The sequence below is a fragment of the Trachemys scripta genome, chromosome 10, assembly GCF_013100865.1.
Source record: "Trachemys scripta elegans isolate TJP31775 chromosome 10, CAS_Tse_1.0, whole genome shotgun sequence".
Lineage (NCBI taxonomy): Eukaryota > Metazoa > Chordata > Testudines > Emydidae > Trachemys > Trachemys scripta.
In genome coordinates, this window is record NC_048307.1 from 11,485,867 (window position 1) to 11,509,302 (window position 23,436).

General features: G+C 43.6%; 1 protein-coding gene across 2 annotated transcripts in view; it reads left to right on the top strand.

The window, feature by feature from the left end:
* MAD1L1 (mitotic arrest deficient 1 like 1) overlaps nucleotides 1-23,436 on the top strand; it is a 528,574-nt gene that overhangs the window by 281,214 nt on the left and 223,924 nt on the right. For both annotated transcript variants that reach the window (XM_034784297.1, XM_034784298.1), the window contains exon 13: nucleotides 2,448-2,504. In XM_034784297.1, the coding sequence (XP_034640188.1) occupies nucleotides 2,448-2,504 (57 nt within the window). The remainder of the gene's footprint in view (nucleotides 1-2,447; nucleotides 2,505-23,436) is intronic.

The window sequence follows — 23,436 nt, forward strand, 5'->3', positions numbered from 1 at the left end:
GGTGTGAGTGATTGTAGGACCCAGACTAGGGGGAAGTCTAATCTGTAAAAGAAGCTTATTGGAACATCTCTGAGTGTGAGATTTACCAGCATTTAGTTTCTTACTGTATTAGGCTTAGACTTGCATGTTTTTGTTTTATTTTGCTTGTTAATTTACTTTGTTTTGTCTGTTATTACTTGGAACCACTTAAATTCAACTTTTTATATTTAATAAAATCACTTTTTACTTATTAATTAACCCAGAGCAGGTATTAATACCTGGTGGCCCAAACAGCTGTACATATCTCTCTATCAGTGTTCTAGAGGGTGAACAATTTATGAGTTTACCCGGTATAAGATTTATACAGTGTAATGTGGATTTATTTGGGGTTTGGATCCCATTGGGAATTGGGTATCTGGGTGTTGGAGACAGGAGCACTTCTTTAGGTGTTTTCAGTTAAGCCTGCAGCTTTTGGGGGACGTGGTTCAGACCCGGGTCTGTATTTGTAGTGGGCTAGCGTGTATGGCACAACCAGGCAAGGTACTGAAATCCCAAGCTGGCAGGGAAAATGGGCTCAGAGGTAGTCTCAGCACATCAGGTGACAGTCCCAGTGAGGTTTCTGTGACACAGCCCGTCACTCTCAATTTCTGCCTCACAAAGGCAGGAGCTTTTGAACTTCTCTGCCTGAAGGCTGCAAAAATATCTGTGAATAGTCTTCAGTACATGCATTGCCATGAGAGGCAATATGGTCCAGTAAATAGAAAACTGGATTAGGGTTTAGGAGACCTCGATCTATTCCCAGCTTTGCCAGTGACCTGCTGTGTGACTATGGGCAAGTCGCTTCCTTTCTCTGTGCCTCTGTTTCTGCACCTACCCTTGTCTTTCATGTGTCTGTAGATTGCAAGCTCTTTGGGGCAAGGACTTTTTCTTGTAACAAGGCACTGATTTTGATTGTAGCCTCTATTCACCATATTAATACAAATAAATAATAACGGTCCTATATGTCACAATAGATCCTGTGCGTGTATTATTGGGGGCTCTCTACAGTGTAACATAGTTAGATATAGAGGGTCCTGTGGCACCTAACAGAAGACTAAAGGTGCCACAGGACCCTCTGTTGCTTTTTACAGATTCAGACTAACACGGCTACCCCTCGGATAATTAGATATGTTCATGCTGTATTTCATGCATTTGTAATTTTTTTCTTATAGGGAGTTTCATTCATTACAGGATAATGAATGATTACCTCTGCTCCCTGTCTGGCTACTTTCATGGTGTTTGAACTACAATTGGTACCCTATTTGGCAGCCCTGTTAAAGAGGCCAAGGACAGAATAGGCCCAGAGACTGACCAGCTGCACATCTCTAGAAGCAGATCCTTTCGGATTAGACTCAGAGGCATGTTATCAAGGTGGTAGGGGGAAATAGCTCAGCTGCAGTCAGTTTTGTATTTGTTTTACATATAATTAAAGGCGTTTCATCTTGAAGGCTTGTAGCAGATCGCCGACTCACCGGCTCGGTGTCTCCTGCTGGTCATCCAGGAATTAGCTCTCTCAGCCCTGGAGTGCCCTCTATGGGCTGGTGTCTCGCCCTCTGTTACCTACACCTCTGCAGTCCCTTTATCTCCACCACGTATAGGCCCCACATCCCTCCCAGACCACCGTACCCCTTACCTTGGGGTGCTGCCCCTCACCCAGGGAACCGCACTCTCCTGAGCCATTTCAGTGACTCACTACCTCACTTCACTTCAGTGACCCACGGCCAGTCTTCATTTAGCTCCTTTACTCAGGGGCAAACTGCAGTCTGGAATGGCCAATCACCACTGGCTAGGGGGTTGGACCTGCTGCTTTTCCCTGCAGCCCCAGTACCTCCTTAGGCCTTCCTGTCAGGCCTCAGCCTGGGAGGTCGCCAGGCCTGAGCACCCCAGCTCAGCCTGCCCCTTCTCCAGCACTGCTCTGTTGAAAGTACCCTATACTCCCAGGCAGGCCCGGTCCTTCCCACCCCAAGGCTGGAGTGAGACTGCCTGCCTCCTAGCTCACAGCCCTCTTTATACCAGCCCTACTGGGCCCAGATTGGCTGCTATCTGCCTTCCCCTTATTGGCTCCTTGGGGCAGCCCTTTCCCAGAGCTGGTTTTAACCCCTTTCTCTCGGAACGGGCTATAAATCCAACATCTTTCACCAGCCTCAGAAAAACACAAAGAGAAGAAAGTGCATAAATGTGTGTTTTTTTTTCCCTTTAATCAAATAAAAGAGACTTGAAAACCTCAAACTTTTAAAACATCATCCAAGCAGAAGCAATCCGATGGGCCCTGCGGTGTTTGAGGTATTTAGGTGCTACTTAGCTCAGTCCACATTTCCCAAAACTGGAGTGCTGGGCACGTAGTGGTGGCAAACTGTAATAATTAATAGTCTTACTGAACAAAGATCATAGTGGCTAAAAACACTGTTCTGATTTTTATTTTTTTGAAGGCTCAGCTGTCCCAAGTTTTGGAAGAAGCGGGGACCCAGAAGCAAAGAGCAGATATGGTATGTGTTAATTTTCTTTTACTCCTTGTTTTACAGTGGTGAAAAAATGATGTGCAATTTTAAATGCCTTTTAACAATGTGGATCCCGAATTCGAGATGTGAACAGGCAGTGAACCTTGCAAGGGGGAGAGTGTGTGTGTCCCATTAAAGAATATCACAGGTCTGTCCCCTTGTCTGTCTCCATATTTACTTGGTACAAACCCTGCATTCTGCTGAGATTACTCAATGCTGCTTCTCCTTCGAAAGCCTGTATTCCTGGCAATTTGCCTTCTATTCATTAGCAGTTCTAGAAGGAAAATATGTATTTTACTTCATAATGAATCAGATATTTTCCTTGGGTTGCTGCAGTTTGTGTTCGATGTAACAGAATACTCTGCAAACTAGTTTTTATTATTTGTTCATTTTTCAGTTGCACTTGTCTCAGTTGACTCTAACCTTCTCAGAAATAGGAAATGGGCCAGAAAACCGGGAGAAGGGAGGTTGTACACAATTCAGTTGCTTTACTATACGTGATCCTTAATATTCAGGAATGAATAAGACATCAACATTTAACCATTCAAGTCCTTGTGGTGTGCAAATGAGCAGGTCCCAAAGCTTCAGCTGCAGAATTTTTTTTATTGTGGACAAAGCTGCATGGTCCAGAACAAAAAGATAAACAATATAGTATTGTTTTATGTTAAATTGAGTGAATTTTAACACTCATGAAAGTGAACTTGTAGGACTGGCAACAGTCAGCAGATTCTGAAGAAACCTCTGGTCTGAAACCCAACTGCTATGCGACGCTTCTGTTATCTTCCTATGGGCCTCCACACAACTCTGCTAATGCACGTTGGTCTTGATCTTCAACCCTCTTGCTATTCTTGTAATGAGTTGCCACACCTATGTCAGTGCCTCTTAGCTTGGCTGTGTCGTTCTTTGATGTTCCAATATTGCATTTTCCATAAACAGAGATTGCCAGTTGTGTCAAACGGTGCGGTGGCTGGGTCACGTGGACAGCTCTTTTTGAAGGTTTAGTCAATTTCACAGTGACTTGAGTCAGATGTGAGCTGAGATCTCCAGAGAAAACACTATGAATTCCATTTATCATCTAGTCTCTAAATTACATGGGCTCTCAGTTTTAAATTCGGTGCATTTAGCACTGGGCCTGTGCTCGCTGGACATATGAATAGAAAATTGTTACATCCTCCAGGTTCGGTGTGGTTTTTGTAAGCATCTCAGAAATTACTCCGGCTCCAGTTTTCAGTTGCATATCTCCTGTAGACAGCTTGGAGCACTAAGTGTGCTAGCAGATAAGATTGGGAAAGTTTAGTTCCTTGTATTTACATATGAAAAGCTGTTGTACGCTATTGTTGAGGAGGGGGATACAGGAGTAAGCAGTGTCCAGTGTGTACTCTTGTGGAGTTTGAATTTAACAGAACACTGGAAGTCTTGTGGTCATCCTCACAGAGCCTATACTAGTCTGGTAGGAAGAGGCTCCTGACTTCTGGCCCTAAGCTATGGTAGTTTGGAGGATGGTTTGCAGAGTGTTGAGATATGAGCTTTATTTAGATTGGTGAGTTTCATTCAGTAGATCAGAGAAAATTGTTCCATAGCATGTAACAGCCTGTTTTCTCTCTCCCATACTTATATCTCATTGGAAAGAAGCTGGCTTATTGTAGCTCCTCTTCAGAACTGGAGGTTGGCTTTGCAGATGTTTTCCCTCCTTCCACAAATAAAATCTCCCTCTTGGAGAGGGATGTGTCGCTCCTTTTATTTCTTTAAGGGTGACATGGTAATATTCCCTTTGGATGCTGCCATTCCATTTCAGACCACCTGAGGTCTCAAAGGACCTGCTACTGAACAAATGTTCCCTCCTGGCATGTTTCTCCAACTCTCTCCCTCTCACCTAGGTCGCCTTATTTTCAGACTCATTTTAAATTGACACGTCAGCAATTGTTTCCCTGATTTGGATTCCTTACATCTCCCTTCCCTTTTATCCCCCTCCCCATTATTTACCAGTGATGATCTTCTTGTTAGTTTGATGCTAAGCTTCTGTGGCTGGGAAGATACAAAAAGGCAGCTTTTTACCCTATGTTCTGACAAATGTGGATATTGCTTTTCACCAGCTAGTCTCTGCATGAGCTTAGTCTACTGCTGTAAGTAAAATGGAATAAACACCTGTCAGGCACTATCATACAATCCAGTGCGTCTTTGGGCTGCAGATTGGGATAAGATGCTGTGCAGGTGACATCTCTGCAACCACCTTAATGAGTGCTAATAGTTCTCCCACACTGCTCACAGTGGTGAAGATGAAATGATGTGCTGTGAGTTCAGTGGTGTAACAGATTTTATCTCACCAATGGGTCTGACTGGGTGTTTGTAGTTATTCTACTGTGGGCCCATGGTAGGTAGCTCATTCTGGACATACTGATATTTAAAATCAAAGCCTCTGCAGCATTAGTGCACTGGGAGAGTGGCCTGGACTAGAGTGACTGCATGCTCTCCACTGCCAGGAGGAGAGGGGCCCAGTTTCAGGGAGACGGGTGGGCTCAGAGAATTCTAGAAGACTGGTGGCATGTGCTGCTTGCTGACAGTGCACCAAAATGCACTGTATCAAAAAGTGTAATAGACATGTTGAGCTAACTGGCATAGTGTATTGCAGCACATGATTCAATTATTTCTCTGCTAAAAATCAGTTTACTACTGGAAAAAAAGAAATTAAACAGCTCCAGCTAATTGCAGTTGACAAGACAAAGGCAGTTTGACTTTCCAGTATTAATTAGCAAACCCATACTAATTAGCTTGTATAAGCACAATTCACGCTTCTTTCCCTAAATGCAATTAATATCGCAACTGAAGACGTCTCTGGGCTGTGCTGCTATCATTAACATACTTCACCCTAATTAGACATGGCCAGTAGTGGCTGGAGAAATGAGTTTGTGATTAAGCCATAAAACACGCTCTAATATTTTATACCCTTCAGGGAACTTGAACCTAGAATTTATTTTCTGATTTAATAGAAATTACCCCCATCATTGAGTTGTTTAATTATTTTAATGGAACTTTGATTTTCTTTCCCACTTCCTTTGAGTTATTTATTTTTCCCTTATTTGCTTTTTTTTGGGTGTTTGTGTTCCCGTTGGGGGGAGGGGTGTCTTTCTGCAGAGGAGTTGTGTGGCATGTGATTACAGGATGGTCAGCAGCCAATCTGTCGGGATTTCACCAAAAACTGGGTGACCATTTGTTCCTGATTTTGCAAAAAAAAAGTTCATCTGCTTTGTTCTTGCTGAAAGAAACTTTTATTTTGTTCTTTTCAACCCGTTTTTCTGCAAGTTGGTTTTGTTGATTATGTCAGCGAAGGAGTTTTTGAAATAAGTTAGTTCTCTTGAATAGCTTTCTCTACAACTTGCTCATGTATCAGGGGATCGTTCAGTGTGCTCATCAAGACCTGTAGTTCTCTAAGTTTGTGGTTCCAGGATCTTTATATGTGTGGCAATTTAGTTTAAGGCTGTTTGTGGACATATTGGGTTGACAGTGTACAAGTCTGATTGCCATTTCCCCTTGCTGAGACATACACCCAAGTATTCTTTGCAGGAGGTTTTGTTTTTTTTGAATTCCTGACTTGTTTCCCTTCACTCATATCCTCTTGTACTCATGACAGAATTATCTGGCTCGGGCATGTTATCCAAATAGTGGCTGGGGGTCTGTGATCTCCATCTCCCTTTAGTCCTTTTAGCAGATGGCATTTGTGTCTAGACCTTTTTCACCATTTAATCTCTGAGGGAAGTGATGTTGGTGTTTGGGTATCAAAGAAACATGCCTGTGTTTTCGTTTTCCAGAAGCGCTCTGGGCATCTCAGGCTTTTGTCTCAAAAAGGCAGCATGGCTTCCAGGGCAAATGTGAGTTTTGAAGGCTTCAGATTGGTGATTGGAAAAGATTCTTTTTTTACCTTCGTACAGATTAAAGGGACCAGGTAGGGGAGTCAGAAGTGTTGCTGAGCAGGGTAGGAAGCAAAGGAGATTTGGAAATGTAACTAACAAAATAAATTAGAGGAACTGGAGGCCATAACAGAAGAAATTAAGAAAATGATGGGAGAGAGATAGAGAGATGGTAGAGGGATAGAAAGGTGAATACAAAGACAGGGTGATTTACAAGCTGGGAAATAGCCCTGGGACCAAATCATATAATGAGTATGATGAAGGTGTAGCAATGTGAAGTGCCTTAAATTTCAAAATGCTAAACTGTATTTGTGTCTTTAGGGATAACCAAATTGAACACTTAATTAAGGAAAGAACATAGAAGAAACAGGAATAGTGAAACTGAAGTGAACAGCACTGTTCTGCAACAATTAAGAACTGGAAAGAGACATAAAGACCATTACAGAAGCTGAGCTGAGAAAGAGCCAGCGTGCACCAAGGGGTAGGCAGCAGAAATCCACAGATTAGAAACATTTAGTAAATGGAGGAGCCTACAAGCCTTATCTTGGATTTGATATTTGAGTGAAATACCAGCTGAAACAAAAGAAACTCCATTCTATATGCATCCGAAGAAGTGGGCTGTAGTCCACGAAAGCTTATGCTCTAATAAATTTGTTAGTCTCTAAGGTGCCACAAGTACTCCTGTTCTTTTTAAAAGAAACTCCCACATTTTGGTCTGTGCGTAATGGGAGTGATAATACAGAAGAGTGAACCTCAAAATAGAAAGACCTCTGGTGGGTAGCTGGGCATTAGGGCTGAGAAATAAAATATCCATTGTATCCATATTTAATAATGAAAGGTGATCAAACATGCAGTTAGAAATATCACCAGGACAACAAGAGTGATACAGGTGAAGGTTCTAAGAGACCGATAAGGCCTGCAGATCATCTACAAATAGCTGGCAGCTAAATCCATAGGAATTAGAGCACTAAGCTGCTGCAGGTATAAATAAAACTGAAGCTAGTATAGAACCCCGTAGATCACCCATGTGGGGGGATGGCTGTAGAAGGACAGGGTTTTTTTCCTTTTGTTTTTCAGACACAAGTTGCAAAAAAGGAATGATCAGTGAGAGAGGTTAACATCTATGAGAATGCAAAGCTTTGGTTTCCAAACTAATTTAGATGACAGCAAATCTCCATAATATTTCTACAAATCCTAGCTTCTTATACAAGTCTAGCAAAATCAAGACAGATGACTGCCTGGGTATTCAACTTAGCAACTATGTGATCTTAACAGACATGTAGGAAGGCAGTTTAGTGAACTATCCAGTGCTAAAATCGGATTGAAAAGGATGAATGTGGTTATAAAAATACAGCAAAAACTGATCCCAGATGAGATAATATAATATTTATTATCTGTTTAGATACAAAGGGGGAAAGAATGGATGGAAATTTGAAAAAGTTCTTAATGGTTTAAGTATTTAAACTAGGCTTCTTTATACCTGGAATAACCAACACATATTTAAATTTAGATGGGCAAATTCAAGAAGTTAAGGAAGAATTAACAATAATCGTAACAGTGCCTGGGATACAAATGAAGGTCTACATGAGTAGACCAGAAGTGATAGGATCAATCAGTTAAGCAAGTTGTTGGTTGTGCTGTAGAAATCAATACAAGAATATTGTAATTTGAAACAGGGGGGAATGAACAGCATGAGGCAGAAGACGAGGGAGAATGGTAAAGAGGAGGATCCAATATCACCAAGACCACTAGAACAGCCTTGTGAATGAACCCTGCTCACCAGGAGAAACGTTAACTCCTCAATCTTGTGCATTGAATCTGAAAGAGATTGTTGTTTAGGATCCCCTGGTGTACCATTACCGAACTGCCATGCTGATTGGCGGACTAGAAACATGTATCTAGAGAGAGAGAGAGATACTTAAAGGAAAATTTAAGAAGGCAATCTTTCCCCTGCACGCACTTTCTCCTGTCCTTATCCTTTAAATTAGGGGTATGATTTTGCACTTTCACTTGGAGTTCTGTTCCTTCAGCAAGTTGGACTGATGGGAAGGAGGAAAAGCTATGTATTATAGGAGGGGTGACTGATTTCCCCCCCATCCATTCTACCTAGATATGCAGCCAAAGCTCTCAGGGTAAATTCTTTCTTAGGGAAAGGGAAAGAAATACAATGATTCTGAGACTATATTTACCCTAGTACTATTCCTAGAAAATTGCTCAGCCTCTGTACCCATTATAATATTCGTAGGAAACTTGTCCCTCTCTGTTCCCTGTGGAGTGGTGTATACTAACCTGTAAGGCATGGAAACAGCATCTATTTCTGACTCCTGTTTTAGCAGATTAAATGAATGGTCCCTTGCAAAATTCCTTCTGCAGGCATTTGCTTCAAGTTCCATCTCTTGAAATTCATGCTAAGTTCACAAGACACTGGCAAAATCAAAAACATCTGTTGTATATTACTGGGGATGGAACAAATAAAGACAGGGAAACTTCGGGATCTTGAATAGGTGAATAAATCACGTATGACGCAGGGAGGGGATCAGCATGCTGCACTTTCACATCCTGGTGTATCAGTGCTACTTTAATTAGGTTAGAAGAGGAGACTCTGTCATTCGATTGTACTGGTTTATTTCTGTTTTAAAAATCCATCTAGGCACATGGGATCAAACAGTACATTCTCCTCAAATTAAAAAGAAATAAACTGCCTGTTTAAAAGTCCCATTACACAAATGAACCTGCTGTTGGAACCATTAACATTAAAGTTTTATGGAACTCGGCAGTACCATTTGGTTTGAGCAGGACAGTTTACATTTTCTCATGGAAGACAATCACAGCTGACATGGGGTTAAGGACTTTCATGCAGCAGTGGAAAGCACTTGAGTAGTTTCCAAAGCAGAGAGAGCCTTTCTTTTTCTTTTTGGGCTCCTGGCTCCTCATAGGAAAGGGAAACTTGGTACCGGAGCTGTATGGTGGTTCTAGCTCAGATGATGTTCTTGAAGGTCAATCTCATTGTAAAAAATGTGGCTGTGGTGATTCAGTCTTGCCTCAGTGCTTCGTGTCCAGCCTTGGAAGCTTCACTGTAGTGTAACAGAGTTGTTGCAGTGTTGGCTTAATGCTGCATTTCCATCCAGGAGTCTGGCTGTAGTATCCTAGAGTTGATAGTTATAACTTAGTATTATTTACATTCTCTGATCCTAACAATGTTGTTGGGGAGCCTGCTGCTCTAGAGTAATGAAGTAGTACTTTATTCAAGATGCTTCTGATTGTTTGAGAGCTCTTGGAATCTCTGGTCATTTGATTCAGTTGTGTTGAGGTATAATTTCAGGATCTTGGTGATGCATGATTCCTCGCTGTCTTTTCAAAGTTGTGTCTCAAAATAATTCATGAGGACTTTCCTTTCTTTACCAGGTAGATAGTTCCCTACTCACATCTCACCTGGATTTTGAGGCTTCAGTCTTTTCTGTCAAAACTTAGGAGTTTGAAGATGATGCTCTTCAGTCTTTCAGATGTCTGAGTCGATAGGCTACTGGAGCCATGACCCCGGGTTCCCTCATTATGGGCGAAATTCACTTCTTCCAATGGACCAGCTCCACTGAAATCCCCTTAGGCCCTATTTTGAAGGCTTTAGTGGTGCACAGGCCTTGTGTTCTGCACAGGGGTGAGTCTTATTCTGTAGGCGCAATCTCTCTCTGCACAAGGATAAAGAGGAATATTGAGAATACTGCTGGCTGGGCGGTTTCAGTCTGGGCTCTTCAGCCATTCCTCCCTACTTGCTGAACGTGCTGTTTGCGAAAGGTTTGTTCAGTAAGTAGTACCTCTGCAAGCAAACCCCAGAAGAGTAGGAGGCTTTAATAATAAAACCCACCTTCTTTACATAGCTGATATTTCTGCCTTTTGGGAGTTTGTTATATAGCGAAACCAGTGAACTGATTGGGGTCTGATTTGTGTTCTCCCTAATGGACTTTCACAAACAAGGCAAACCTGATAATTAGCAATAGCAAAAAGGGATATTTCATTAATTAGACTGAATGAAAAACCTATAGACTTGAAAATCTGTCAACTTGGCTTTCCCACCTAGTACCAGCACCTATAAGAGCATCTGCAGGAACTTGGTGAGGACACTGAGGTTAGGACATCCCTCCCCCACTCTTGTAGACGACTCTGATAATCTCAAATGATCAGGGTCTCAATTTTACCTCTTCTTTGAAAGACATCATCTCCTACAGCATAGTGTCTACTGTGATTATTCTGGAATATTAGATTAGTGTTGTTTGAAAAGTGCCAGCTACTCATTCACGAACACCACTTCCTTCAACACCTAGGTTTTCCTAGATCTCTCACTCAGGTTCTGACCAAACCTGACCGTGCTGAGCTTGTGAGTTCGAACAAGAACACACTGCAGTGTGGCAGAACTGCTGGAAGAGGAAGGATGCACCTGTGATAGTAAGGTTTGAATTAACATCTTGGCACTGTGGTCAGATGCTGCTGATGTGATCAATGCAGTTTTCCATCGTTGTGTAATGACCCTCCCATCAAGGATTGTCAGTGGAGACTGAACCTTTAATCGTCAGGGCAAAAGCACAGACAGACCTCCACCACCTAAGGCAACAGCACAACTCCAGTAGTTGTAGCTCTAATAAACTATTACCTCTATGTAACCCTTCTCCGAGGTGTTGGCACCAACAGAAGTTGCGTTCAGAGAGTTTTAAGAGGAACGCCTAGGTAACAAACACTACTGGCTCCTCCCACTACCCATAATTTCTGCGATCATTAAATACCTTCCCTGGCAGCCCTTAATAGGCACTACCTTCCCACTCACAAACACTGAGTCTGCATACAAAACAAGGACAAATGTATTGGGGGGGGGGAAAAGGGAATACAGCATCAACTTGGGAAAACACAATAGCATAATTATATGAATGATAAATAAAACACTCCTCCATGATGATTTTGGCAGTAGTCCATTAACTCTGTTCCCTACGTGCTGCTGTGAACATCCAATAGGCAAATGTTTCCTAACCATGTCACTTTATCTTTTCCCCATCTGCTAAACCCCACTCATGGTTTAGATCAGAGAGATCCCTGACTTGAAAAGCAAAGTCAATGCTCTTTAAATACAGAGCCTTTCTGTTCTCTATGCACTCTCATTGAGTCTGTGATGAATCATGCGCTATCTCAGGGTGACAGGGTTTGATTATATTAGTTGAGTTAAAGCTTCCTCTAGAGAGGAGTGAGGACTTTCTGCTCTACTGGGTTGTTTCTGGGAGGGAGGGAGAGGTATCAGGTGTGAGTTCCTCGATTCTTCTGGGATTTCAGTTCTGTCTGACCTGGAAGAGAGAAGGAGCCTGGAGAGACAGCAGTGATTGTTCTGCACAGAGATCATGCGTGTGAACAGGGCACTTGAATTCCTCTGACCACTGCTCATCGGGGGAGGGGCAATAATTCTTAACTCAATGGTCCCCAATCTTTTTTGTCTGGTGGTCGCCAGACGACGAGCCACGGAGGACCGTGGCGGCGAACGAGCATCCGCCAAAATGCCGCCGACAAGCGGTAATGTCAATAGGCATCGCCGCCGAAATGCCCCCGAGAAGCAGCAGCATCCAGAAGCGTTGCCACCGAAATGCCACCGAAAATCGGCGACATTTCTGCGGTAACGTCTCTGGATGCTGCTGCTTCTCGGCGGCATTTCGGCGGATGCTTGTCCGCCGGCCAGTACGCGGGCGCACTTAGACACCCCGGCAGGTGCCATGGTGCCCGTGGGCACTGCGTTGGGGACCCCTGCCTTAACTCCTCCATGTGTCATCCTGAGGGAGGAGAAGCAGCTCTCAGATCCATCTCCCTCCCATTCCCACAATACTTATGAGCTATACTGGGGAAGGGCATTTTGCTTTCTTCAGTGCGTAGGAGGAATGGCTGTTTGGGTCCTCTTTCCCCCTTTCTGGCCCCTCCAGAAAAGGAAAGAGCCTCTGGGGCATCTGTCCTGCGGTGGGACTGACTCGGGTCTCTGACTTTCTGGGATGCAATTTTGCAAACACTTCTGAGCACATGTAGCCCTCGAGCGATCTGATTTAATGGGGGCGGGTGAGGTAATGTGCTGTAGTTATGTCCAGAGATCAGACCGCCGACTAGGTGCCTTTGTTTATGCTCATAGATGGTTGTGGGTGTATAAAAAAGGAGGTAGGCTAAAGTCTAAAAATAAGGCCTCAAGAATGTGTCTTGTTAGCCTTTGCACTCATAGATGAGTGCAGGAAAAGATGCTTCCCCATTATTTATTTTGCCTTCCATCTGGTCTGTGTCTCTGTGGCATTAGAATAGATTGTCAGCAGCGTCTGTGCTTTTGGCTGCCAGAGGTGTGGTGGTGGTGGTGGTTGCAGTTGGGGTGTGTGTGTGTGTCTCTCTGAACTGTTCTATCAGGGCAACAAAATCCTTTGGAAGAAGCTGCAAAACCTCATTTATCCACAGAGACTAGAAGATCATATAGCAGATCTCTTCCTATGACCTGTTGGTAAATAATGAATGGGTTCATCGTACCTTTTTTGGAGTCGCTTAATTGAGGCTGACAGCTCTTTGTTGTATTACAGGCTCTGGCTTGTCAGGAGAATTTTTACTTATTTATGGATATTGCATTAACCTCTAATGACTGGCTGTATAAAAGCAAGCCCTTGCCAGGCCCCGTCCTGTTGATGCTGCTTCCAGTGCTAATATTTTCTACTGCAGATCATTTTACATTTTCCCTTCCCCTTTGTCCTGAGCCTAGGAGGTTATTGTTGATGGCAGTCAGAGTATGTGTCCCAAAGGCTGGGAAAACAGGTTTCTGTTTTTCGACCCATGCTAAAGCAATGGTATTCAATGGTGTGTTGCTTTCTGGTTTTCTTTTTGTGATCACCTGCTTTGGTAAGGATAGTGTTGATTGAAGAGGGCCATAGGCACACGTTACAGGATAAAATGGGAAGGTCTGACCCAGAAGTGCCTGCTTTATTCTTTGCATTGTGCTCCCTTTCTTTGCTGTAGCAAGAGGGTTTTGTGATGGCTCATTTCGTTGGAAAACTTGAGTGCTTCTAAATCAACTCTTCCACAAGCTGTTCTTGGGAAGGGTTTGAGGAACGACAGTGATGACTTCAAGCATCTGCCGGTGTTTCTTGGGGGCCATTGGAAGCCCCTGCTGAGAGAGCTGCTTCTTTCACATAATGCTAATTGGCTTCCCTGCACAATTCCCCGGCTTCCTGTAATAGGGAATTCAGAAAACAGGCTGAGTATGGCCCCAGCTCTCCCTCCTTCTTCCAGCCAAGTCAGGAGTCAGAAGAGTGCCTCCAGCATAGAGAACACCTGCAAAATTGTGGCTGCTGTGTTTGCAGGAATGAAAGAGCTTTGCTCAAACTGGCCCCAGTTCTGAGGGGGCTGTATTTGTGTTCAGGGAACCACCTCAGGACGAGATGTGTTTGAAACCTGAATCAAGCACTCAGTCTGTCAACAAGGGCTTCTTAGCTTCCTATGGACTCAAGCAAGGACTGACTTTATCATGCATCTGTCCTGGGAGACAGAGGAAGCACAGAGCTGGAGTTTAGACTTCTTTCTTTCCCCTTCGTCCTTTCTCCAGGTTAATTAGTTGAAATACATATGCTCATTGACAATTTTCTTTGACCACTTATTTGATGACTTAATGGCAAGAAAACTAATATGGAAAAAACTAAAATAAGTAAATAAGTAAGCCACCATCAAATCACAGTTCTTTGGTGGGATGCATTGGCAGTTCTTCTGTCATTTATTGCTAGGAATAATGCACAAAATCTATTGGGGCGGAGCAAACTTTGTACACGAGGAGGTGGAATATCTCTGCAGCCTCACTGGTGGTTTTGGTTCTGAATTAGTTACTAGGAGGCCCAATTTTAGCAGACATCCCTGCTCCTTTGAGGGGTTTATCCTATTCTCTTGGGAAAAGCACCCTTTTGCTGCTTTGTCAAAAGCTGGAAGACTTACAATGCACTGGTGCTCCTGACTGCATTAGATGGGATTCTGGCTTACTGACGGCAGAAGCTTTGTCAGGTTCCCTGCAGAGATTGTTATTCAATGTTACGCTGTTCCTAACCAGGGGTAATGGGAAGGAGGTGTCAGCCATTTAAGTCTAATTACTCTGGAGCTTCTTTGCTCTCAGTGGACACCAGCTGTTTTGCTCTCCCTGGCGGGAGGAGCTTTCTGTAATAATTAAAGAAAACAGTCATCTAAAAGCTGGTGAAAGTGGTGGAGCGGGTCTGATAACAGCTGAGAGGATCTGAGCTGATGAACATGGAAATGATCCCCCTGCAGAATGAGCTGTTAGAGGCTGGAAAGGGGGCATTGTTTAGAACCTGGGTTGTTTCACAAGCTTTTGCTGACGCATGCACCGCTGTTGCAGATGGGCTCCATGGTTGGTGCTGGAGGGCAAAAAACAGGCAATAGGAGAAGGGAGTGCAGCTAAGCAAAGAGGAGAGCGAGGATCCATGTTTGCTTCTGTCTCTAGAAGTGAGAAGAGGGGACTACGAAAGAACATGTATTCATGCCAAGCACTCCGGTCTTATGAATCTCCTTGTGCCCACTTGGCCTAGGCCAGCTTCTTCTAGCTCCATGAGGAAGGCGCCCCCTGTGTTTCCTTTTCTCAGGATGTTACTTCTCCCCTGGAAGTTATTTCCTGAATGTCTGATATCAGTTTCTTTCCCCTGGAAACACCCGGTAGTGCTTATCCCTAGGGTTGCCAGGCATCCAGTTTTTGACCGGAATGCCCTGTCGAAAAGGGACCCTGGCAGCTCCGCTCAGTACTGCTGGTCGGGCCGTTAAAAGTCCAGTTGGTGGCACAGTGGGGCTAAGACAGGCTCTGAGCAACTCCTGGAAGCAGCTCACATGTCTGGCCCCTAGGCGCAGGGGTGATCAGAGAAGCTCTGCGTGCTGCCTCTGCCCCCAGCGTCGGTTCCACAGCTCCCACTGGCTGGGAACCGCAGTTAGCTCCCTAAGTTGTGGCCAGAATCAGCAGGGTTGTTGTTCATTTGTGGGGGGTTTTTTTGCATAATTTCTAAGACTCTGCTTATCATAGTGGTCTGAGGCTTTGTGCCCAAGTATTAAAACTCTTGGACAGCTAGTTTTATGTAACACACATGCATCTCTGTATGTTCCTGCACTCAATTTTTTCCCAGTGGAATTGCATCTCTCTGCACCAGGGCTGAATTGGGCCTATACATTTGTTTGCAACTTCACCCAGTATGTGCCTGCAACTTCACAGTGTAGAAGGAGATGTTTTGGGGGAAAAGCCATGAACTGCCTTGCAGATCAGGAGCAAAGGAAGGAGTGGATGAAAGCTCATTAGGGCTCTCATGGATTAGATCAGCTAAACTTCATTGGTTCACGTACCACTTTCTTTAAAATTGTGAAATGAATTGGGTGACTATCAAGTGCCCGGAGCACAGTGTGGGAACCTCTGGATTAGATGAATTAGTTAAAACCTATGCTGTGTTTTGAAAATACAAATGCTATTTCAGTGCTAAGTCTGATTATTATTATTATAATCTTCCCTTTTGTGAGGTTGCTGGGGGTGGTGGTGGAGTGGTGGCGATGAAGAGTGACCTTGGAGACAAATTTTAGATCACAAAGCTGTGTTTCGTTGCTGGCCGTAACAAAACCCAGCGTTTTGTTAGTTCAGAAAAGCAAGGCACAGAGGTAAGGTGCATCTGGGGGGAATGATGTTTGCAATCGATAGCTGTTCCTAGACAGCTGAAGTAATTTTGTCATTTGTTTTTTAAGACTGTCCTGGCGGGAGAGGAGGGGTTGCTTCCTGCAAGTGAACAAGTCCCGGTGATGGGATAGATAGAAACTGCCTCATAAGCAGGATCCTGGGGGTGGGAACCACGTGACAACGAGGGGAGGGGAAGGTGGCTGCTGCAGGCGTCCGGCAGTGACAGCTCCTTCTCCCTTGGCACTTTATTCGCTTGTAGCAAGCGCTCCTAGTAATTACGCCTCTTAATTTAGGAGAGCGAGTGGGAGAAAGGAATATAAATTTGTGTATTAGCTTTAGAGATTGGAAATAGGGCAAGCGAACCTTCTCTCCGGGAGATTATATTTGGAAATGAAATAGAGTGACATTCAGTATAAACTTGAAAAATTGCTCTCTTTAACAGCAACAGGAGGAAAAAAACCACCATCCATATTGTGTTGGAGAGAAGCTGAAGTCTGTGTGTGTGTGTGTGTGTGTGTGTGTGTGTGTATTCACACTCACATCTGTCTATCTGTGTGTATATATGCAATTATATAGACATACATATGTTTTTAGGAACCTATCTGTTGGAAGACTATTTAACCTTAGCCCTCCCTTCCCATTGATAAAGGACACTGACTTTGTTGTTACAGACCAATTAGCCTGTATAGACAGTGGGATTCGGGGCATGTCTGATCCAGTTAGCTCTTGTGTTTTTAAAACATTTATAAATGCATTGTTGTTGTTTTTTGCTTTGTTTCGGTCAAGTGTGAAATAGTTCTAAAGCACCATTATTTGGTCTCCAGTTTTTCTCCATGTGGTCCTCATGCTCAACAACAGCATCAAGGATTAGCTTACCTAGGAAAAAGCCCTAACTAATCCTGTACCTTTTAGCCCATTTCTCAATGGCAAGTCATATAGTATTTTGTAGCCAATACTGCTGTGTTTCTTTGAAGAGGAGTTGGGTCAAAGGTGAGCAACTTACTGCTCAGCTATTGAGAATCCGGTGCTGCTTGGCTCTTCCCAAATGTTTTCTGCCCCTGATATTTTAGGCGACATTTTCATTCCTCTGTACATTGAGGGTTCATGGTGAAGGTGGTAAGAAGTCTTTTCTTTGTACGGAAAAGTTGATCAGAAGGGATTGAGTATGGAGTTTAGAGCCCTAGTAGTATTGCCATGTACCCAAATGACTATGGCCAAGGGAGAAGGAGCTGTTACCACCAGACACCTACAGTAGCCACCTTCCTCTCCCTGTCATGTTTTCCTCACCCCTAGGATTCTGCTTATGTGGCAGTTTCTATCTATCTCATCACTAGGACTTGTTCACTTTTAGGAGGTAACCCCTCCCTTCCTGCCAGGACAGTCTTAAAATGGCTGTCACAAGGGATGTGGGATCTTTGTTCAAACACCACATTTGTTTCTTTGGAGGCAACTTGAGACAGGAGGTCAGACTTGCTGCACTGGCATGTTGGAAGGGAAGTAAATAAAATTCATATTTATTGATGCATCCTTTATAGATGATTACAACTGATGTTACTAGAATGACTGACATCTCAAGTGTCTGCTGTAGAGTGATGCATTTCATTTTCAAAGCTGAGTGTGTGGGCCATATTAAGGGCCCTTTAGAACATAAGAATGGCCATACTGGGTCAGATCAATGGTCCATCTAGCCCAGTATCCTGTCTTCTGACAGTGGCCGGTGCCTGGTGCTTCAGACAGAATGAACAGAACAGGGCAATTATCCCATCCCCTGTTGTCTGATCCCAGTATCTGGCACCCAGAGGCTTAGGGGCACCCAGAACATGGGGTTGCTTCCTGGACCCTCTTGGCTAATAGCCATTTATGGACCTATCCTCTATGAACTTTTTTGTTTGTTTTAAACCTGCTTCCTATTAATTTCATTGGGTGACCCCTAGTTCTTGTGTTATGTGAAGGAGTAAACACTTCCTTATTCACTTTCTCCAAACCATTCATGATTTTATAGACCTCTATCATATCTAGGGCCCTACGAAATTCACGTTCCATTTTGGTCTATTTCACAGTCATAGGATTTTAAAAATAGTAAATTTCATGATTTCAGTTATTTAAATCTGAAATTTCACAGTGTTGTAATTGTAGGGGTCCTGACCCAAAAAGGAGTGTTGTGTGTGTGGGGGGGAGGGGTTGCGGTACTGCTACCCTTACTTCTGCGCTATTGCTGGCAGCAGTGCTGCCTTCAGAGCTGGGCAGCTGGAGAGTGGTAGCTGCTGGCTGGGAGCCAAGCTTTGAAGGCAAAGCCGCCAGCAGCAGCAGTGCAGAAGTAAGGATGGATGGCATAACCTTGTGACCCCACCCCCCCGTAACTCTCTTTTGGTTCAGGACCCCCAATTTGAGAAGCACTGGTCTCCCCCGTGAAATCTGTAGAGTATAAGGTAAAAGCACATCAAAAAAGACTAGATTTTGGGGGGGATGGGACGGGCCAGATTTCATGGTCCAAGACATGTTTTACATGGCCATGAATTTGGTAGGACCCTAATCATATCCTGTCTTAATCGTCTCTTTTCCAAGCTGAACAGTCTTCTTAATCTCTCCTCATATGGAAGCTATTCCATACCCATAATCATTTTTGTTGCCCTTCTGATGCCCTTTTTACATTTCTAAAATATTTTTTGAGATTGGGTGACTAGAATTGCATGCAGTATTCAAGGTGTGAGCATACAATGGATTTATATAGTGGCATTATGATATTTTCTGTCCTATTATCTGTTTCTTTCCTAATGGTTCCTAAAAATCTGTTAGCTTTTTTGACTGCTGCTGCACATTGAGCAGATGTTTTCAGAGAACTGTCCACAATCACTCCAAGATCCTTCTTGAGTAGTAACAGCTAATTTAGACCCCACCATATTGTATGTATAGTTGGGATTATGTTTTCCAGTGTGCATTACTTTGCATTTACTAACACTGAATTTCATCTGCCATTTTGTGGCCCAGTTTGGGGAGATCCCTTTGTAACTCTTCGCAGTCTGCCTGGGACTTAACTATCTTGAGTAAATTTTGTATCATCTGTAGACTTTGGCACCTCACTGTTTAACTCTTTTTCAAGATCACTTATGAATATGTTGAACAGCATGAATATGTCCTAGTACAAATCCCCGGGGGACACCACTATTTACGTCTCTCCACTCTGAAAACTGACCATTTACTCCCACCTTTGTTTCCTTTCTTCTAACCAGTTACTGATCCATGAGAGGACCTTCCCTCTTATCCCATGACTGCTTACTTTGCTTAAGAGCTTTTGGTGAGAGACCTTGTCAGTGGCTTTCTGAAAGGTCAAGTGCACTATATCCACTGGGTTACCGTTGTCCACATTTGTTGACCCCCTCAAAAAATTCTAATAGATTAGTGATGCATGGTTTCCCTTTAGAAAAGCTGTGTTGACTCTTCCCCAACCAAATTATGTTCATCTACATGTCTGATAATTCTGTTCTTCAGTATAGTTCCGACTACTTTGTCTGGTATGAAGTTTCGGCTTAGTGGCATGCAGTTGCCAGAATCACCCATGGAACCTTTTTTAAAATTTGGCATCACATTAGCTATCTTCCAGTCATCAGGTACAGATGCTGATTTAAGCAATAGGTTACATACCACGATTAGTAGTTCCAGAATTTCATATTTGTGTTCCTTCAGAACTCTTGGGTGAATACCGTCTGCTTCTGGTGAATTATTAGAGTAGAACCTCAGAGTTACAAACACCTCCAGAATGGAGGTTGTTCATAACTATGAAATGTTTGTAACTCTGAACAAAACTTTTTTTGTGGGACTTTCAAAAATTTACAACTGAACGTTGACTTAATACAGCTTTGAAATCTTACAATGCAGAAGAAAAATGCTGCTTTCCCTTAATTTTTTAGTAGTTTACATTTAAAACAGTACTGTATTTGCTGCTTGCTCGCTGCTGCTGCCTGATTGTGTACTTCCAGTTTCAAATGCGGCGTATGATGATTGGTCTGTTTGTAACTCTGCAGTTCTGCTGTACTGTTTAATTTATTCCAAAACCATCTCTAAAGACCCCTTAATCTGGGACAGTTCCTCAGGTTTGTCACCTAAAAAGAATGACTCAGGTGTGGGAATCTCCCCTTTGTTTCATTCTAGTCTTCAGGTTCAGACTCCTCCCTTCCAAGCCGGCCCGGTTTTGATACATTTCAATATTTATGTATTTGAATAGCTGATTGAATTGTGTTGAGATCTGTGGCAAACACAACTTCTCAGTTCACCTTTCCATACTGTCTCCATAGAAATTCACTTCTTATTTAGCTCCGCCTTTTAAATTCAGCTCTTTTGCTAAGGAAGGCCTTTCAAAGGATGGTGCCTCATTCAGCCCATTGTTTACCATAATAAACTTTAGATGTTGATAATGGATTCATCACTTTCCCCTTTTTTACAATTCCCCAAATGCTGAATTAGAGGCAGAAAATCTTCATCTTCAGTATAAAGTTGTTGAATCGGCCCCTCACTGTAACTCGTTCATTTAGATCACATTGATTATTGTAACAGTAACAATATGTCTCCAGTCATGTAGTGTTGTATGAAATCTGTGTACATAAAGTGGGCAAATAAACCCTTGACCTTGTTTTCATCACCCAAACAAGTGCTTATTTTAACACTGAACTGAAATATTTTTTTAAACGAAATGGAAAACACAAAGGCTGCTTTGAAATCTGGGATCTTAAAGCTGGGCACAGAAATCTGTATTTTGGTGTGTATAGCTATGTAGCCTGACTTTCACAGGCAAGTTAATATTCAAAAATGTCCCATTTTCAAAAGTGATTGGGAAATTTAGGAGCTTAAGTCCCATGGGAGTTCCAGAGTTTGTGAGTCACTGTTGAAAATGAGACTTGGACCTAGTCTCCACCTAAAACATAGGTTGACCTAGTTACATTTCACACTGAGAGACAGTTAAGCCAAACTAAGCCCTGGTGGAGAGAGGTCGAGGGAAGTTACTGCCTCTCCAGGGAGTGGATTTGTTGCTGTGACAGAAAAACCCTTCCATCGCCGTAGCAAGTGTATGCATTTCAGTGGTGTAACTGGAGCTCTGCCACTGTAGCACTTGTAATATAGATACAACCTTAGATTCTTAGGTCGCAGATCATTTTGAAAATGACTGACATGAGCAGCCACACCCCAGGGAGCTGTGAGGACGTAGCACCCCAAGAATCAGTATTAACTCATTAGCAGAATATCTGGGGGGATGGAGTTTAAAAGTGACAAATGCCACAAGTGTAACTTGAAACCAAATATCTGAAAATGAAGGATGTTTTTCTTACCAGCTAGTAGCCCAGTTCAGAGTTGTGTGTTTTTCCTTCCATCTCTAAGGATCTCAGACACTTCAAGCAGAAGAGGGAAATAGAACAAGCTGAATTCCTTTTTTTTGCTGTCGGTGTTTGTAAAGTCATCAACACTTTCAGGAGAACCATCTTGAACTCCTGTCCCCTGGCAGGTTCAAAGTGGGGGAATGGGAGGAGAGGAAAAAAACATTCCATTTAATTCTAAACGTATTAGTAATTTCCCCTCTATTCTGTAAATGATAAGGCCTGAGATGTGTTTTCTGTTACTGAAAACATCATGGCAGTACACATCATATAGATAATGGCACCTTTAAGGAATGAGTTATTTTAAATGTTGGATGTGCCCTGATCTCATCCAATCAATAGCTCTAAAGTTGGCCAGAAATTGGGGATTATGGACATCAAGAAAGCTGCAAAGGAACTGGATAAAATGGAATGGAATGGAGGGAGGGGGAGGAAAAGAGGCTCTGACGTATTCTGGTTAAAAGGCCATTGCATGGTCAAAATGTTAAATACCAGTTTATTTTTTCTCACCATTCATGGCCTCTGACATTACTCATGGTTCTGCCCTTTCCTCCGGTGTCATAAAAACCTTGGCTAACTTAAAAAATAGCCTGGCTTCTTCTGGAGCCAGTAATATATTCTTTGGAATGGGGACAAATTAATTAGAGGGCCTAATGCTGAGCAGTTTGAGCTCCAGAAGCGCTCTTGGGAGTAGTTTGAGTTTAGCACCTTTCTGGATCAAGCCTGTTATCATGATAGGAGACACAATAACATAGGGATGCATACCCACCCTGCGCTGAGATTCCCACCCCTGCTCTGGCCTCCCTGTATGCCAGGTGAAAGGGCTGGAGCAGCATAAAGGAGCTCTGAGAGTACATCTGCACTGCAGAAAAAATATCGTGGCAGCGGGTCTCAGAGCCAGACTCGGGCTTTCTCTAGGATACTAAAAATAGCAATGTAGACGTTCCTAATCGGGCTCCGAGACACACCCCGTCACCAGGTTTAAGAGTCTGCGTGGGAATCTCTACATTGCTGTTTTTAGTCCTGAAGCTCAAGTCCAACTCACCTGTAGAACTGGGTTCTGAGACCTGCTGCCATGTTTGTTTCGGGATTTTTTGGGGGATTCAGTGTAGAGGTAGGTCAGAGGTTTTCAAACTGTGGGGTGCACCCTCCTAGATGGGCATGGAGGCATATTTTAGGGGGACAAGCAGCAACATTAGCCGGCTTGTGCCAGCCCCCATTGTAGGGCAGGGAGAGAGTGCCACCTGCACCCCTGGACTCACCTCAACAGGCCACCCAGTTTTCCGCTCCTGGCAGCCTCTGCACCTAGCGCTGGCTCCGTCCCCAGAGACGGTCACACGCGCCACCCCCACCCTGAAAACCTGAGGGGGAGGGCAGAGAGGCAGGTATTGGCCCTGCTCTAGGGTGCATCCTGGCTGCAAGGTAGAAGCAGCCTGCTGCTGGGGAAGCCTTGGCTGTGCCGTTATTAAGTATCTGTGTATCTGAAACTTACAGGTGCAGGTAATTTCATTAAAGTCGTGTTAAGGTCTGTGTTAGATTTATGAGCAAGGTATCAAGAATATTTCTGGATGTGTCTATTTTTGGCTGGGGCGGGAGCTCAGCTCAAAAAGTTTTAAAACTGCTGACGTAGACATACCCAAGAAGCCCCAGATCTAGCTAGAGGAGAATTCCCCTGTTGCAGGCTCTGAGTAAGACAGCCAAAAGCTGTCTTCCAAAGACCCCCTTGCAAGCACAGGTGTATGGGGGTGAGGAGCATTTTGGGGGTGGGGAGGCAGCATGTAGCACTGTGGAGTTTCTGGCAGCATTGTGGCCCACAAGAAGCCAGGGACAGCTGCTGGGATTTAGGCATCCTCCTCCACCCCACATCTGTCTAATTTACACCGTGGATTTTTCTGGCCCCTGGAGCAGCTCAGACTTGGGATGGCACAAAGGTTACTTAAAACCCTCTTACC